The sequence below is a fragment of the Penicillium verrucosum genome, assembly GCF_028828655.1.
Source record: "Penicillium verrucosum strain IBT 35672 chromosome Unknown utg000001l_segment0_segment0, whole genome shotgun sequence".
NCBI classification, from domain to species: Eukaryota; Fungi; Ascomycota; class Eurotiomycetes; order Eurotiales; family Aspergillaceae; genus Penicillium; species Penicillium verrucosum.
Window position 1 is genome coordinate 7,823,850 of NW_026643210.1, and position 17,406 is coordinate 7,841,255.

The following is a 17,406-nucleotide window of genomic DNA, read 5'->3' on the forward strand; positions in this document are numbered from 1 at the left end:
TAGGCAAAGATGGTAAACAGTATAAGAGTTAGCTGAAATAAGAATATTTTCAAGGATATACCGCGCTGTTATTGAAATGAACTCGCTACACAACGCTGAACTAGGTAATGTTGGATGTCCGAGGCCACCAATGGGTGACAGGACAAGATAATCAGCTAGCTCACTCTTTCTCTTCCCCCGCCTCATCTCCCCGAGGGCTTCGCTCGGAGTGCAACTCAGTATTTTTCCTTGGGCATTACTCCTTGCGTAGCCTTTTATCAGGTACACAAACTTCTCACCACCTGGACTGGTAAGCCTCTTACACAGTAGGCCATCCGGTGGAGAAGTCAAGGGCGTTCCATCCAAACTGTTTCTTGTCGTCGGCGTAGCCGATGTTCGTATCAATGTAGTGGTAGTAAAGCACAGGGCCAAGTCTCGGGTCCTGGTAGACACCCCTATGACGGTTAGTGGATATAATCCGAAGTAGAGAGATTGACGCCACTTACTGTCCGCCAGGTCCATAGACGTTGTCATGGCTTTCCAGGACGATGGTACCACCGCCCTCGGTGCATGCAACACCGTCCGCATCAATCTGCGTCATTAGCAACTCGTCTTACAGATTGCATAACTGGAAGAGAAAAAGGAGAACTCACAAAGGGTCCAGTCGGGTTCTTCGACCGACAGACTTTGATCTTGTACTCTTGTCCTGGTGCGGGCATACCCTGATCATACTTGCAGCAGCTTCCCCACGAGTAAAACAGGTAGTAAGTATCCCCGTATTTGAACAGGTAAGATCCCTCAACTGCATGAGTACCAGCCGGCTCAAACGCGACATTAGCCGGTGCCGATACTGCAGACGTGGCGTCCCCATTAAGTTTCACTTGGAAAATGTCCTGCCAGAATGATCCAAAGACCATGTAGTTGTTGGGGCCATCCACCAGGAGGTTGGCATCGATCGCGTTGTACTGGTCACCCTCTCTGGATTCAATTCCAATTGAGCCCCTGTCAGTCCAAGTGCCCTCTTGCATGCTTTCCGAGGTCGCAAGGCCAATGGCAGAGATCTGAGTTTCGAAGGTCGATACCGAGTAGTAGGCGTGGTAAAGGTTGCCCACCTTTTGTATATCGGGAGCCTAAAGAGTTGTTAGTGGTCTAATACTAAATAGAGGGCGAGGGAAGATTAAATGATGGTGGTGCATTCCAACTTGGCTCACAGGATGCGAAGCTAAGTGAAAGAAAGAAATACGTACCCAAGGATCATTCCTTCCGGTATTGTCAATCGAGGATCCGCGAGGCAACACAGCTCCGCGACCTACCCAGGGACCCTCAATGGATGAAGAAGAAGCATAGGAAAGGCCACCGCCCGTGGAGAAGCGATAGTACGTTCCGTCTCCGTCCTGGATCATAGCAGGATCATGGACGATGCAAGCACCCGAGCAAGCTCCGGGATTCGCATAACCATAAACGGCCGCAGCCTGAAGCAAGGCAAATGCAAGGGAAGATTGGAGATGCATGTTTAACACAAATAGATGGAAGTGCGACTTGAATAACAGACTTCCTGCGAGATAGATGTATTATATATAGGGGAGACCCAGGTTTCCGCATCTACCTCCCTCCCGTAACAAGTCTGCGAATGTGGCTCTGCCAAGAATAGACTAATTAGAGCAGGGCGTGTTGCATAACGTATTTCACATACGAGTGGATCACACAAGCGAGTGGATCAGTAAATCCAACCTACTAATTTCAAATGCATTTATCTCAACCAAAACGCCATTAAATTAAAATTAAAAAAATCATCAGCTATCTGGGCATGTCTCTCTTCTATGCCCTGGCATTCTGCATATCCCACAACCCCGGGGGGCCGGGTTCGTGGTTGAATATCTGGTTCTCCAGGTATGCCGGGGCCCGGGGGAGGTGCTTCAGTTGCTTCCTGTTGCTGTATAATTAATGCAGATGCTTCTTGAACTGAGAAGCCTTCTTCAGCAGGTATCTGCCTTCGGGGTCGAGTACGCTTTTGCTTCTGCTTCTCATTGGCGGAGCGTAATTCCTTATTTTCTTTGGCGAGTAAGATAGGTGTGTATGCTCCGCCCAGTCTACATGAAAGACATCTTTTACTCCGCCGGAGACCAACAACAAGTCAGCCATCAGGATCCTATATTAGTATGTCTCACGTACTCTCCACTGGAAAGTTCCCAAATGAGAGTTTAGCCGATATGGTCAACCTAAATGAAAAATGGGGGGGGGTGGTAAATGCATCATGTCCTATCGACTGTTTGGCACGTGGCCCCACTCGTCCAGGGGTTTCGCTCATCCCGGCAATCGGATATGTACTCTGGTACATAGTGGGGAACCTTGATAATCCTCTTCGCTCTGAGAAATTACCCGAGTGGGTTCGTCAAGCGGACAACTCGGGATCTGATTTCCTTAGCGTCAGGCCTAATTTTCTCGCTCATCAGACTAGTTCCACCAATGGTAGAGATAATTAGACCGTCGAGGATCCGGAGATACAGTCGGGGGCGGGCGCCACAATTGAATCTATCGAGCTAAGAACTATTCGGTAATCCAACTCCAACCCAGTTGACAATAACAGGCCAGCCATTTCGGGAGAGCGTCTTGTCCTATGTGGGATACGCATCAACTCCTTCATCCCTTGCACTAGAATCTCAAACGCACGTGCTTACGTAGGGCGGCTCGACATAAACCTTGGAAGTCATGCCGGCGGTGAAAGAAGCTATAGCTATTGTGGTTCTTTCTATAATTAACTGGAACTGTAGCCGGTGGATACAAAGTAAAGCGGGTACTCAGCCTTGTGGGACCAGCACGTCGGGAGCAACAGTGGCTGAAACCAGATATAACCCTGCCAAGAATTTCCTGGGGCTGTCCTTCCTTATAAGGCGATTTCCCGTTCAACTTAATCAACTCCAAAGTACGAGCAATTCCGTGCAATCTCCTCGGTATTTTAACTTGAGTAGACGATGTGACTGAAGCTACTGGCACATGAAACATGGCGAGGAACGACGCGGCCAAGGCGGAATAAGGTAGTAATTGGACGGCTCGTAATTTTGTCAAAATTACTAACTGATGAGCAGACTACCGATGGTAGTGTCTAGGTCCTTAGGAAGTAGAGAGGGAGAGAGTTGATTGCTATGGAGAGAGAGAAACTGCTAGATAAATTCCGAGGGATAGCAAACTGAAGCCACGGGGATTGTCTTTATCAGACTACCCGAGACAGTTTCGTTGAGTGAACGCCATTCTGAGTCTGAAGGCCAGCATGGCATGTCAGGGGCCTGGATCTGGTTAGACAGAGTATCGAACGGAAACATGGATAGTACGAACACATTTGCAGCCATCTTTTGCGGAAAGTCCAGAGCGAACTAGAAATACTAGAGCAAGACCTACGAACGTCTTCATGGTGCAAAGAAACACAATTGAACGTTTATAGGCTTTGCATCTTGAGAAAGGAGCTCGGTAGCTAAGCAGCCTTATATAGGAAGTCGGGAATCTGTCAGCCTGAGAAAAGACATTGACACTACATCATATGCACCACGAGGTCTGTTTGTTCCTTATAATAGCGTACGAAGTAATGGCCATTTTTGGTCATTTTGGTGGAATCGTATACCAAATACCAAACCCGCCTGTACGACAACTTGGGGCCCACTTAATCCACTTACGGAACCTTAGTCATCACGATTTAAATGCCATATTGGGTAATTCAGTCGTATTCGTGTATATTCGTATTCAACGAACCGTCTTGGTCCGTGAAGCACTGCCAATCTTACTCCGTACTTGCTCCTTCTTCTCCTTGTCCCCCGAAAATAGTTGACATACTGTCGAATGCATTGCTGACCTTTCTTCGAAGTACTCCTTAGTTAGCTCAAACTTGAGTGGTACTGTACTGTCGATGACAAGCTTTTGAATCCTGTCCACTGGGCTCTATCTAAATTCGAGTCCGAGATGACTTAGTATAACTATAAGAGAGAGCTTGACTATACATAGTTCAATTACTATAGGCATAGGAACATTGGTCGACTTTCGGTCTTCTGAATTACCGCCACCCCGACTATGAAGTTGCATGGCGGCTAAAGGTCTAGATAGTTATCTAGTTTTATAAATATACATCTGTTAAGACTAGTTAGCTATATTTTAGACCGTCTGTTCCATTCTCAAAGCTCGCAGTAAATGTCTATCTCCACAATAACACTAACAGCCTGTACGACTCATGTTCTAAGGAAGCCCAGTTGCTGATCCATCACGCTCCGCACGATCTCCTCCCAAGGTTGCCAGTGGATTTCAAGTTCATTTTCGGCCTTGGTGGTATCGACTGGCAGGGAACCCCCTTCAGCCTGCTCCGTAATCTTCGCACCAACATTGGGGTAGGCCGTGTGCACAATACGAGCAACTTCTTTCCACGTTGTTGGCGGCCCGGAGATCAGATATTTCGAGCCGTCCTTGATCTTCGGGTCTAACGCTTTGATATGGGCTTGAGCGACATCCTGAATGTGCACACCTGTGGTCCCCGTAATTGGAACACCTCCCATCACGCTACCCCAGACAATACCATTAGACCCTGTTTTGACTTCCTCAGCGCAGCTTTGTACGAGATTGTGCCCGAAGACAAACGACGGATGAAGGGTCACCAGCGAGTACTGCGGCTTTTCTGTCTTCCAGAAGTTCCATGTCGCGTTGTTTGCAAGTAATTTGGACGCTCGGTACAAGGTCATCGGTGCCGCGACAAGACTATGAGGATCGACAAAATCTGCAGTTGGGTCCACAGTGAGATCCCAGTCATTATCCTCTGAGGCTGATGTTAGCATATTTCCGAACTTCACAACTGTAGCATTCTGCCACCATGTGTATTGAATCTACCTTTGACGACACCGCCACTGGGCAACCCCGCAAGAGGAACCAAGGAAGCGATAGATGACGTTACCACGACCTTCTTTATGCTTGGCACCTTAGCTGCCTCTTTGAGAACAGCCAAGGTTCCTTTCACTGCGGGGCCAAAGAAAGATTCTTTGTCTGTGCCGTGAGCAAGAGGTGATGCTAAATGGAGGATATAGTCCACCCCGTCAAGCTTGCCTCTAAAAGCAGCCTCCTCGGTGAGATCTGGGATGGTGACGAATTCCAGTTGTTCACTATAGTCTGATAGTATCGATTCGAGCTTGTCTGATTTCTTGCGGATGCCAATTCGAAGTCGATATCCGGCCTTGAGAGCTTCGACAGCCGTGGCGCTACCAATAAAACCTGTAGCGCCGGTTATGAAAATTAAGGGAGCAGACATGATAATGCTAGTTAAGGGTAACTAGTTAGTCGTTCAACTAGGAAATGATAGAAATTTTATAGCATAAGGGTGAATTTATTATTTATTATTGTCCCCCTTCATAGGGATGAAGAATCCGGTACGATGATAATAGTGAAATCCGCGTTCGGCTTTACATTACTCCGTACAGCGACTTGAACGGGTTGATTAGTCAACGGAGCCTCATTTTATATTGTCGAACCAAGGCTCTTCGTAGTTGAACCTTGGAAGCTTTCGAAGATTACTATATCAACCTTGGCAAATCAGATAGGAATCGATCACTAATCTATCCATGAATGGATCCATTGTCCTCGCATAATATAAACTAATTCGACTTAGTTATCAAAAGCATTGAAAATTTATCTGTGGGTCTTGTTGATTATTTTTTCAGGAACGGCATAAGTATATATAACCTGGTATGAAATAGTCTGTTGGATTCAAGAGGTACTCCAATTACGGACCCTAGGTCCACCACCCATATACAACATACCACCCAAACGCAATTGTATCTTTTACTAGGTAGACCATCAAAACAAGGCTGGAATTCCAATGTGATACTTCCCCAGGCTAAAAATGGCATTTCTATCTGGATGGATACAATCTATCGCGCTGATATATAGGAGGTTATCCACAACGTCAAAGAAACCAAAAATGGATAGGGTTTTGCCGAATAGACAGTGTTTTTCATAATGTAGTGTGTGTTAAGGGAGTTAATACAAAAGCCCCTGAAGGTTCAAATGTTTATAAGGAACAGTAAGGATTATATTAGCTGTAATATTTACTTTCTTCCAAGGCAGAAATTTATTGTTTCTTGATTTACTCCGTACACTATCAGCTAATCTCATTTTGTTTAATTTTTGTAAAACACTTCAGCCTTTTCATGATCAGTCCAATTAATCCAGGAGGATTTTCCTACCAACTTCCAAGTCGATGATTTCCTTCTGCAGCTGTAGTCGTCTCCGTTTTGTGTTGCCTTCCTCCCCGGCAATCTCCTCCAGAAACTTGTCCGAGAGACTATTGACCCACGATGGCGAGAACAAATTCATGGGAGCTTCCGTACCGGTCACGAGGAAATGGTCTGCTCCTTACATGCAAATATTGTCGACAAATCTTTTCCGGGCCACTTTGTAGTACGACTATAAAATGTCATGAAGGTCTTGTACAGTATGCTCGGCATTACTTATATTGTCATAGTATGAGAGATCGCTGATACGAATAATCTCTCTATGCGAACAATTACTTAGGCTCTTTGGTGCTAGCGCTTTTTTGAATCTTTCTTGTCGGCATTTTTGGAGGTTATCGTTTAAGTAATGGTTCAAAGTCATCGGCGTCCCTCCACGTTCGACCTTCAACAGAAATTCGATATGTGAAATAGCTTGTCTATATTTGCTAGTTAATTCATCCTATAAGAGAGTAAGGATGTTGGTCGATATCCTAGTATTACTGTAGGCAGCGAGGAGCACTTTCTTTATAAACCAATAGACTATGGCAATCATATCGCTGATATATCCTTGTGCTAGGGTGGACTATTTCGTAGATTGCTTCTTTATTAATGCCGAGAGCAAGGTATGATTAAAGGTGCCGATTTCGAAGCCACGAGATTCACGATAGACTATGTCTATCTAGGTAGAAATGCCATTTTTAGCCTAAGGAAGGTTGACAGCATTGTATAGGATATCCTAGACTTCTTTATCCTCCTAAATCCTACCGCTTAAGATAAAAAACTAACTTATTCCTCGGTGGATTTTAGGGATAGTTCGGCCGATCCCTCTGATAATTCTGGCTCTAATATCTCTATCTAAGATCTATCGGTGAATATAAATTCATGGCCCTACGTAGAAACGTGGTCCGAAAAGTCTACGTTTCTACTAGAGATTAGGGTTACCAAACGAACATCCTAATCTATATCAAAGATATTATCTAAACTATAGTTTACGGCGAGTGCCAGCTATATGATTTTTTGAAAAGATAAAACAATATCAAGAAGAGCTATACATTACTATTTAGGGGTCTATCGCTCGGTTCTAAGTGATTTAAGAGCTTTTCGGGCCACATTAAGTATCTTAGTAGTTTCCGAACGTACCTACAGCCATAAAGGTTATTAGGAAGGTTTTAAACTATCGTTAAGCCTCTTTAGTATACTTACCAATAGAAATGTGCGGCGCACGTGTAATATATAGACCTCTTAAAGACGCTTTCTTAACGTATTGATGCCGAAGTTCTCAGCTCGCACGCGGTTCTATAGAGAAGTATAATACTACTTTTCCTCTAGAATATCCCGGTCGACATTCCTATCGTTAAGCTCCTATTGTCTAAGGTTCCGAATAACAACCCACCTAAGCTAGCTACTCGTATTTTGATCCTCGATCATATCTATAACTTTGTTTTAGGTTCCTTGATCTACGACGTCGATCTTAGTCATAATAGGCAGAGTTCTTTCGCCTTTTAGATCGATTTCGCGGGCTATCTCGATAATTTCCTACGTCGCAATATCTACGTTTATTAGAACAACGGTTAGTATAATAGAGCGTAGGTTCTTTATATAATTATAAACTATATCTCGGACTAGTACTATATTATCTTTTGTAGTGACTCTATAGACAGTGTTTTTAAATATCCCTAGGACATCAATTATACTGAGATGATCCTCCTAAGGACTATAAATTTTAAGCCGGAGAACGCTGTTAGAGAACGTCGGCTTACTATAGGTCTCAATGACTTATAAATTATAAAGATTTAAAAGTTTATAGACCTAGTTATATTAGGGTATATTCTAAGGAAGTATAGAGAAAGAAATTCAAAAGCTTACCTCTCTTATCATCTAAGCAAACCCTTCTACGCTAAGAGCCTATAGACCAGTAGTATTTCAATCCCTAAGTTTCTATTCCTTATTAGGGTTAAGACCCGGTGCTAGAATTATGGAAGCCGAGATCTCTTGACTAACAAAGTTGACTTTTCGCTGGAAGATGATCTGCGTCGCGAAGCGAGTGTAGAGGCCGCTGTTACGGGGGAAGCTCAACTTGGTCAAGCCTTCGAGGACAGAGCTCTTCCCGCTTGACTGGTCGCCCACTACCACCAACTATGGAAGATCGATGTATTCTCCGATATTGCAAGCAAATAGTCGATCAATTTTTTCAAGTAGGTCAGGGTCTGCCAAAGTGGTACTTTCAACCTCCTTGACGACCATGATTGCTGCTGATGATTGGGAAGATGAAACTGTTGAGGATAGCATAACCTGTTGTATAGATTATTATTAGGTGGGGAGAAAGCAGAAGAAGAATCATTAATTGATTAAAGCTAAAAATGCAGGGATTTTATATACTGTGTTAACACCATCTGAACAAAGCTCATTCTGTAGCAAACAAGCAAATATGAAATACCGAAGCAAAGAATCACTCTATACTCTATACCTAAGTCATACCGAATAGCCAAGGAAACTTTTCTTTCCTTAAATAAATCTTAATAGGGTATCCGTATAGGATATAACTTCTCTCTTTCAATCAATACCTATTAACCCTCCCGAGGTAGCTTACTCAGGCTGCTCACCCCAAGTTCTGCTCAGACTCAGATGCTCAGATCTACTCAGTGAGCAAAAAGCGGCAAGGGAAAGCCAAGAAATGACGGAGGAAACCAAGTACATATGTTGTAGGTATAACCACTTCTATTTGTTTCTTTACTACCAAAGGTTATACACAAACAGATGTGATGTTCCACCAGGAACACTTGCTAATATTTTACCTGGTAAACCAATTAGAGATATACATGAATGCTTCCTTCCATATCACCTGCAGACGCCCTAACTAATCGAAGGCTTCATCTGCTCTCATGCCCTGCGCCAGCCTCACCTCCATCTGTCTGACCAGCGACTGCGGGACCTCTTCTTGCGTGGCACGAACAGTGACGCGATACATCTGAACAGGAGTGTTAGCATGACGAAAAGAGTCAGAGTTAGTTCTAATGCATACCTTCTTCTCGTAGTTGGGCTCCAGCCGTAGCAGACAACCCGTCTTACCACCCTCGAATTGATACACGGCACACCCAACAATGTTTTGAGAGTTTGGATCGACACCGTCCAAAATCTTGAATGCGAATCCCTCAACAATCTTCCGAGTGAATCTCTCGTTGGCGGTCTTGCTCTTACCCAGCAAACCGAAGGTTTTCTGGGATTCCAGCGGGCCACCGCCAATCTGGCGCCATCGCTTGAAGAATTCATCGGCTGATAGAGACGAGGATTCCATGTAGCGGTGCATCAGCACAGGCAGCTGGAGTGTGTAGGCCTGGAGAGCACCGGCCAAGTATGAGATACGGATGGTAGGTGCATCCGTGAAGGGGCCATGGGCGGTGCAGAACAGAGTCTGCTGGGTCTGCCCGGCAGCCGGGATTGTTGGTTCGGGCAGGTTCTTTGTGTCGATCTTTAGTTGAGGAGAGGCCGGATTGTCGACGGTGGTGGTCAGAGAGCCAATGGGGTACGTGGACTTGTTCGAGATGTAGAGCTTCACGACACCCATCGGACCGCGGTACTCCGAGCGTAGTCCGACCTGGATCTGTGCGTCTTCGAAAAGCACACCCTCGCGCAAGAAGAACAGTCGGTTGTAGCCGATGTCCCATTCTGGCGTCAGATGAGCGGCACTAGCCATGTTGGGGGCTGGGGCTGATGGGCCGCTGAGATCCAGGCCTGCCAAGTCGCCCGATGCACTGGCCGCATTGGACGCGGTGGCCGGGCTGGCTGGAGTACTGCCGGACCCAGTGCGCGTGCCATGAACGATTGTCGTGAAAGTGCGCTTGAGACCGGTGTTCTGTGCCAAGAGCATTTCTTGCTTGTCCGCATTCGCGTCCTTGCCACCGATAACCCAGGTCTTCTTCTCACTTGCACCGGCTGTCTTCTGGTGTAGCCGAGAAAGTAGGATGGAGGTTCGCTCCGAGAATGGCGGCATCTCATCACAGACTGTTCGCAGCAGATCGTCAGTCGGGAGAGTCGCCAGCGACAGGTACTCAAATGCTCGCTGCTGCAGTTCGGAATCGGGAGAATGGCTGTACAGGCGGAAGATTTGCAAGAGCTGAGGTTTGATTTCGGGGAACAGATTCACGAACTTGACAAACGACGAGAGGATCATGGCCCGCGCGTTGTCTGAACTGGAGAACATCTTGGCCTGCAGGGCCAGGAATTGCTCAATGGGGCTCGAGCCTGCGTTTTCGGCGATTAGATGGCCGTACTCGCCCAAGACATAGCACCCGATTTTAACCAAGCTTTCGTGGCAATCGGACTTCATGTAGCCCAGCAAGGTGTGTGCTGCGTAAGCTTGTAGTTCTTCGTTGTTGGTCACGATCTGAATCACTCGTTGCCATACTTCATCGTTGACATGTTCGCCTGCCAGGGAGAGCAGTTTCAATGTCATGTCAATGTACCACTGTGCATCGGCAGCGTACTTCTCGGTAAGAATGGCGACCTTGAGTACCATTTCCTCTCGAATGGCATAATCGGCAGTCTGCAGGTATCGCAGAAGCTCGTTAACAATGGGGCCGGCATTACTGGTATCACACATGCTGTATAACAGGTCCAATCCTTTGCGACGAACACTGATGTCACGGTCTCGAAGCGAGCCCAGGATGATGTTCTGGTGCTTTTTAATCGGGTCAAGAGTCTCAGCCCGAGCGGCAAAATGGGTCAGCGCATCCAAGCCAAGGTATCGAACGTTGGTCTCCCGAGACTGAATGTATTTGCCTAGGCGGGTAGATATTTGCATCATGAGGTTGTGCTCAGAGTCAAGGTGGATAAGAAGGTTGATAGCTTCAAAGAGAATGGCGTTTTGGGCGTTGTTCTGCTGAACATTCTTGGGCGTCTCCATTGCAGCTTGCATCATCTGGGAGAGGGATTCTCGAATAATTTCGCGAACATGGCTGTCCTCTGTAGTTATTTATGTGTGAGAATCTGAGTTATAAGCTGCCACGGCACTACACATACCTGATGGGGGATAGTATTGCAACAGGCGCAAGAACTTAACCTGAATCCATGGACATGGTACGCGGTAGTAGAGGTAGTCCGGGGCGATATCATTGTCAACCACAATCCGCTTCAGTCGCTGGGCAGCCTTGACATAACAGCCTTTGTATTCCTCTGGCAAGTCCTGAGCTAGGGCCATGACCAAAGAGGTGACGGAGAGCGTTACTCCCATGTCGGGGTCATCCATGATCGATATGATTCTTTCGGCCCATTCGTTTCGCACGATGCCGGGATATTTGCGGTACAACCGAAGTAGTGTTAAAGCAGCCTTCTTTTTGACGAAAGCTTTGGAGGTACTGGAAATTGTCAGAATAATCATTTAAAAAAAACAAACAAGGAACGTCACTAAACTCACGGCGAGATGAGCAGCCTGTGAACCTCCGATCCGAGTGCTTCTCCAAGTTCTTTACCACCGACGTTGGCCACGGCGTGTAGGGCCAAGCAGTTATTCAATTCATTATGATCGAGCAGATCCTTCCGGATACTGTTGACAACCAAATGAAGCAACTCATGCTCTTCGTGCAAAAACAACGTGACAGCCAAGTATCCGATCTGCTTCTCAGAGTACTTAGGCGAAGAGATCAAGTTAACAGCCTCGAGATGGCCGAAGTCCACATCATAACCCTGAATGTAGACATAGAGCAATTTGCAAACATATTTTTTCTTCTGGTAACCATTAAGACTGCCAGACTTAAACTTCTGCCGAATATTGGCCAGTTCCTTATTCACGCGCTTCTCCTCGAGTTCTCTAGCGCGGGCATTCCGCAAATCAGCAATGAATTGCACAAGCCCTCGCATGGACGACATAGCGACAGTAATAGTGTAGTGTATTTATCGGCCCACCGACGCGAAAAAAAAGAATTGATGACTATGGTATGGCGGGGGGTTTCGGTCGAGGTGCGCCCTCGCATGCCACGCGGGATTATCACCTCAGGGGGTTCGCGATCGGATGCACGTCACACAACCATGTCCCGGTTATGCTAGTGGGTGGATTATGGGGCATTGGCCGTGCAGCGTGTCGGGTGATGGATTTCCGGCCTCGTGGAAGCTCCTTGGAAAACAGGGGGTTGGGTGTGGTATGAGGGAGTTGAATTCTGGGTGAGCTTGTCAGCAGTGGTTGGTTGGGGTGGGCCGGAAGTATCCGATTGAACCGCGGCAACATACAGAATAGTGTCCAGTTTAGAGATCCTAGGATAAATAGGCCGAGCAACACGCGAAGTCGAGATGAGTCCATCCCCGTAACTTGTCCGCTCTGTATTTCATTTTGGGTCACTTCCGCTGTCGATCAGCCCGGGTTCCGCTGTGGCGGTGTGTGGCGGCGGAGGAATACTGATCCGGCGTGGCAGTGCAATGGGTAGTATATGTTGTAGTTTCTATTCAGTAGTCTAGACAGACTATATCTCAACATGAAAACATTCGGGAAAGAGGATGCTTTATAATTACTTCAACTTATTTCCCTCATTCTAGTCCATTTCGATAGCCACTAAACAAGCCGCCTACATGTTATTGTCAATCCTTTCGTGGCCTTTGATGTTTATATATGTATCGAAAATCGGATAGTATTAATGACTCATTTCATATCTCATTCAAGTAGTAATTGATATCCAAGCAACCTCAACCAGTAAAAATGCCCAATCCCAAGACTCCACCTCCCCATCAAGACGGGGATAAAAAAATGCAATTATCAAAGCAAAGGTATAAGTGAATCGAGTCACTTAAGCACGGCCAGTGAAGTCAACCTCGAGAGCAGAATCAACACCAGCAGCCTTCTCACAAGTGCAAGAAGCTAAGTCAAAGTTAGCAGGGAATTCAAAACCACAAATCACATCGGAAACTTAAAACTCACCCTGAGGACGGCTGCCACAGGCACAGGTTTCACCAGCGATAGTCTGGTTCTCGGTGACGGAGCGTTCACAGGTGCATTGGCCAGCTGGGCGAGAGCCTATTTCGAATATGTTAGTATATTGTTTCTTTTGAATTATCAGAATAGTGGGATTACATACGGCATGAGCAGCGGGGACCTGAAACGGTGTTCTCGGAAGAAGCCTTGTTGCAGCTGCAGTTCAGGGCGCTCTGCTGGCCACAGGAGCACTTGGCCTGGGCGGCACAGACGCAGGAGCCGTCCTGGGTGGTCTTGCAGCAGGTGGTAGTGGGGTGGACCATTTTGGCGGGTTGATTTGATATGACGTCGGTTTTTGAAGATTGAGCAGGTGATGTTGATGAAGGTGAGGGAATTTGCTGAGTTTGCAAGATTGAAGTGATGAAAGATGCAGAAATGAGATTGTTTTGGAATCAAGATGAGAGTGTCTGAGAGAAAGAAAATAACACGCCCCTTCTACGAGTTGTTTTATACTCTTTCTGTATGCGTCAGAGGTGAGTAGTGATTATCAATTGAAGGTCTCTGATTGGCTACGAGAGGTGATATCACGTGGTACGGTGTTCTGTTTTTGGTGGACGCTGATTGGCCCATTGCGGAGACAAGCAAATACGCTCCTCTTGAGTGGCTGGGCGATCTGGCCTGACGGTGGATGTGTTGAGGCAAGAAGAATTTGATTACTTTTGTCTTGATTCTGATTCGATGGGTAGGATTTGGATGACCTATGTTGGTGGGGAGCTTTGTGTTGGGAGGTTTTATAGGGTATGTAAGCAAGGGAACTACTGTTTAGTTGCATCAGGAGCTCTGACATTGTTGAGTCAAACTCCGACGCTAGTACGGAGTACGAAGTAAAGAAAACAGATATATTGGAATATTTAATGTGTCAGGAAAGTAGATCAAAGTAGAGAAATGTCAAGGAAAACCTAGTTTAATTGGTTCAAGTGAATTGTAGACTTGATGGTCTGTCTGCTTCTAAACACAGCATCTCTATACCATTTTAACCTTTCACCCCGAGGCTATGCAGTTAGATTAGAAACAATTAACATTAGACAAATTGTCTCGCAGACAATGATCGCTAGATTCCAGACCAGACCAAAAGAAACGCGACGAAAAGGGGAACAACAGGATGTGAAATCAAACGAACATGCAGGCAAGTAAAATATTTTAGATAGTTGATAACACAGGATACAGAAGAAAACGAAGAAAAAAAAGAAAACCCCAAAATACCAGAAATGATGAACGCTATGAGAATGATTAATGATTATACTCGCTGATATAGATCGCGGATCCTTGGTTAACCTAGCTAACCAGAAGCTGGAAGGAGATGGAAGGAGATGAAGGAGGAGATATAGAAAGCAAAACGAGGATGTCGTATAGCAGACAAGTGGTAGCCGGTGTTTTTTTAAGAGCCCACTGTCTTGCTCCCCTCACTGCTGAATATAATTGGGGTAGTTGTATGCTGGCTCCGAAGTTGGGAGACTCAGAGTCGAGGTGTTTGCTTGTGTGTAGGGGACTTGTGTGCCCATTGGGCCTGCGGTGGCATCGTAGGCATAAGGCCGATAGTCTTGTGCGGCCGTGACTGGCAGGTTCTGCATAGTGGCCATGGGTCGGCCTTGGGTTGGTAATTGAGAGCCCATTCCAAGATTGTAGTTTTGTTGTTGGGGGGCTGTATGAAACAATCATGTTAGAAAATCGGTTAGAGAACTTCGGCAGAAGGAGAGAAAACTAACCCAGATTGTTCATGTCATAGGCAATGTGAGAACCTTGAGTGTCTGTCGGCGACACTGAGCCCTCGAAAGATTGCTGTTGGTCATAGGGTCCCATCCCTGGATGACGAGGCATAGCGTATTCCATGGGTCGTCTCATATACGGTAGACCTGGCTGATTTGGCTGCCCCGCGAAACGATTATGCATGGGATACCCCGCATATGGCGACGGATGGGCCGATGCATCGGACAAGCTGCTTGACCTAGTGACTGGGTAATCGTTGCGGATGGTTCTATGTAAATCGGACATGGAAGCAGACGCAGCAGGGCGGAACATCACGTTCGACTGAGACATGTTCTCATTTCGTCCTCCGGTCGAGGACATGTAGGTTCCTGCTGTTGATGCAGAGCTGAGAGGTGAGACGAGATATTCATCTTCATTTGGTCGGGCGTAGCAATCGGTACGCAGTGTTCTTAAAGCCCCGAAATCTGGATTTGGAACGCCGTAGCCTTGTGGAGATGCCACTGGCGTGACACCTGATTGTTTCCCCTCAAAGGGTGTGCGGAGAACCTTTGTGGTATCGAAATCGTCAGGAAGGGCCCGAGATTTGAGCATCCTCTCTCGATCATTCGTAGTGAGACGCTTGAGCTTTGCTCGTCTGACAGTACGTCCACGTTAGCCAAGGACCGACGATTCAACTGGTTAAAACACCCTACCTATTTTGGAACCAGACCTGTACTTGACGCGGGGTCAACCCAGGGATCTCCCTCGACAGACGTTCTCGATGAGCCGCATCGGGATGTGCCTGGCGAGTGAACTCGCTCATCAGAAAGCGGGTTTGGTTATGTGTTAGACTATACTTTCTGTCAGTAACAATGCGCTGTACTTCGAAGACAAAATTCCCGTACCGAAAACGCTTCATCTTCTTCTTCTCCATCGAAGGCGATCTATTATCATCGCTACCCATCATATCCTTATCGTCATCAGGACTGATTGTCGATTCTCTCTCGTGGTCGTCTCTTGGGTCATGCGGGCCCGAAAACGAGGAAACCGCGTCTTCAGGATGATCCCCGTGCCCGATCAGGGGCTGAACAGTCGAAAAGCCCCGCTGATTCAGACTCGGAATCTCCAACTTAACACGTGGAAGCATATCCTGTTTCGCCGCCTCCAACCGGTGGTTGACCGTGTCCCGTGAAACATCTCGCTCCAGATACGGCGCTGAACCCATGCTGACAGGCTGTGCCACTGGGTTATTCAAGGCGTTCTCAGCCTTATAACCAGTCGGCTGCATCTCCACTGGACGAACGGGAACGTGCACAGGAACAGGAACGCCGGGCTCCTCTTTCTTCTGCACAGATAGCCGTGGCGAGATAGTCCTAGGCCCTAAAGAGAGTCTCTCGCTATTTCGGGCTGATAGATGAGATGAAACTGCAGATAGGGGCGAAGGAACTGGCGAAGATAATGAAGGCAACCAAAGGCAAGGGCCGCCGACTGACATGGTAAGGGTCTAGTTTTGGTATGTGTGTATGTGTGTGTGGCCCTTACCCACGATAGTATAAAACCAAAGACAGGATTCTCTTTTGAAAAGGAAAAAGAAGTAGAGTCAAGACTTTTCATCAACAGAAACAATAGGAGAAATCCTAGCCCAAAAAGGAAACGGTAGAATCCTCCCCCCGATATGAGACGTTGGTGGGTCTGATCGAAGCGCCGTTTAAAAAAAAAAAAAGGGTCAGGCTGTCTTCTGCAATTTAAAGTAAAGGGTGAATCTGTTTTGTTCCAGAATTTAGAGAAAATAAGAAAGGGGATTAAGGGCGCCAAAGAGCATGTCAGGTGAAGAAGAACAGGTGTGTCTTCCAGAAGAGGAGAAAAGAGGGAAAAAAAAAAAACCCAAGTCCTAAACGAGGATAAGACGTCAAGCGGGACAACTGTCTCTAACCTTTATTCTTTTATTATTTTTTTTTCTCCTTCTGGATCTCAGATCGGGTCCGATTGAGATTCTGATGATCGTTACGCAGCTGGGTAGCTATAAGATGTTGAGAAAGAAGCATCCACCAAAGTGAAAATGTGGTACCTGGGAACACACAATGCCGCTAGACTAGGATCGACCGGAGATATCCTGTGAGGCAAATAGGTGGTTAATAGCCAAGCGAGGCAACAGTGGAAATACAGGGATATTAAAGGGAATGGCCCCAGGGTCCACCACTTTAGCCCGATAAATCCCATGTACATGTTGAACATAGTTAACTATACAACTGGGCATATAATATAATACTTCGTGCTCTGTAGTATCCTTATCTTCTAGTCTACATCGATGAGAATATTCTAAGTATTGAAGTCCAAAAAAGAACAACCAAGAATCGAATGAATACAGGCAGTTCAACTTAATCCATTGTCAGAGAGTGGGCCTGAGGGGGTGAGACTTAATGTTGTACATGTATGGAGTACAGTGTAGAAAGTCCAACAGATCACAGAGTCAGTCCACAGATCAACACTCAGATCTATTTACCTGGATGAAGATCCTATACCAAACGGTCTATAGCGGCAGCC

The 17,406-nt window shown here is 46.4% G+C and overlaps 7 protein-coding genes across 7 annotated transcripts; all 7 read right to left on the reverse strand.

Moving 5' to 3' along the window:
* Positions 1-298: 298 nt before the first annotated feature.
* On the reverse strand, positions 299-1,490 carry N7516_002862 (endoarabinanase abnc-Penicillium chrysogenum; the record flags this gene model as incomplete). Its single annotated transcript, XM_057215582.1, has 4 exons — positions 299-434; positions 486-571; positions 633-1,109; positions 1,227-1,490. 4 exons carry the CDS (start codon positions 1,488-1,490, stop codon positions 299-301), a joined length of 963 nt encoding a protein of 320 aa, XP_057077465.1.
* A 2,703-nt stretch (positions 1,491-4,193) lies between these two features.
* Positions 4,194-5,257, reverse strand: N7516_002863 (uncharacterized protein; the record flags this gene model as incomplete). The annotated part of the gene is made up of 2 exons (XM_057215583.1): positions 4,194-4,771; positions 4,843-5,257. 2 exons carry the CDS (start codon positions 5,255-5,257, stop codon positions 4,194-4,196), a joined length of 993 nt encoding a protein of 330 aa, XP_057077466.1.
* A 1,154-nt stretch (positions 5,258-6,411) lies between these two features.
* On the reverse strand, positions 6,412-6,771 carry N7516_002864 (uncharacterized protein; the record flags this gene model as incomplete). The annotated part of the gene is made up of 2 exons (XM_057215584.1): positions 6,412-6,650; positions 6,720-6,771. The coding sequence occupies 2 exons, from the start codon at positions 6,769-6,771 to the stop codon at positions 6,412-6,414; spliced, it is 291 nt and encodes a 96-aa protein (XP_057077467.1).
* Positions 6,772-7,661: 890 nt separating this feature from the next.
* Positions 7,662-8,096, reverse strand: N7516_002865 (dynamin GTPase; the record flags this gene model as incomplete). Its single annotated transcript, XM_057215585.1, has 3 exons — positions 7,662-7,754; positions 7,830-7,925; positions 8,085-8,096. The coding sequence occupies 3 exons, from the start codon at positions 8,094-8,096 to the stop codon at positions 7,662-7,664; spliced, it is 201 nt and encodes a 66-aa protein (XP_057077468.1).
* A 979-nt stretch (positions 8,097-9,075) lies between these two features.
* N7516_002866 (AP-2 complex subunit alpha) lies at positions 9,076-12,083 on the reverse strand (the record flags this gene model as incomplete). The annotated part of the gene is made up of 4 exons (XM_057215586.1): positions 9,076-9,186; positions 9,241-11,180; positions 11,238-11,572; positions 11,632-12,083. 4 exons carry the CDS (start codon positions 12,081-12,083, stop codon positions 9,076-9,078), a joined length of 2,838 nt encoding a protein of 945 aa, XP_057077469.1.
* A 908-nt stretch (positions 12,084-12,991) lies between these two features.
* N7516_002867 (putative copper resistance protein Crd2) lies at positions 12,992-13,439 on the reverse strand (the record flags this gene model as incomplete). The annotated part of the gene is made up of 3 exons (XM_057215587.1): positions 12,992-13,062; positions 13,123-13,218; positions 13,280-13,439. The coding sequence occupies 3 exons, from the start codon at positions 13,437-13,439 to the stop codon at positions 12,992-12,994; spliced, it is 327 nt and encodes a 108-aa protein (XP_057077470.1).
* A 1,140-nt stretch (positions 13,440-14,579) lies between these two features.
* Positions 14,580-16,357, reverse strand: N7516_002868 (homeobox domain-containing protein; the record flags this gene model as incomplete). Its single annotated transcript, XM_057215588.1, has 4 exons — positions 14,580-14,818; positions 14,883-15,517; positions 15,576-15,713; positions 15,768-16,357. The coding sequence occupies 4 exons, from the start codon at positions 16,355-16,357 to the stop codon at positions 14,580-14,582; spliced, it is 1,602 nt and encodes a 533-aa protein (XP_057077471.1).
* Positions 16,358-17,406: the final 1,049 nt, after the last annotated feature.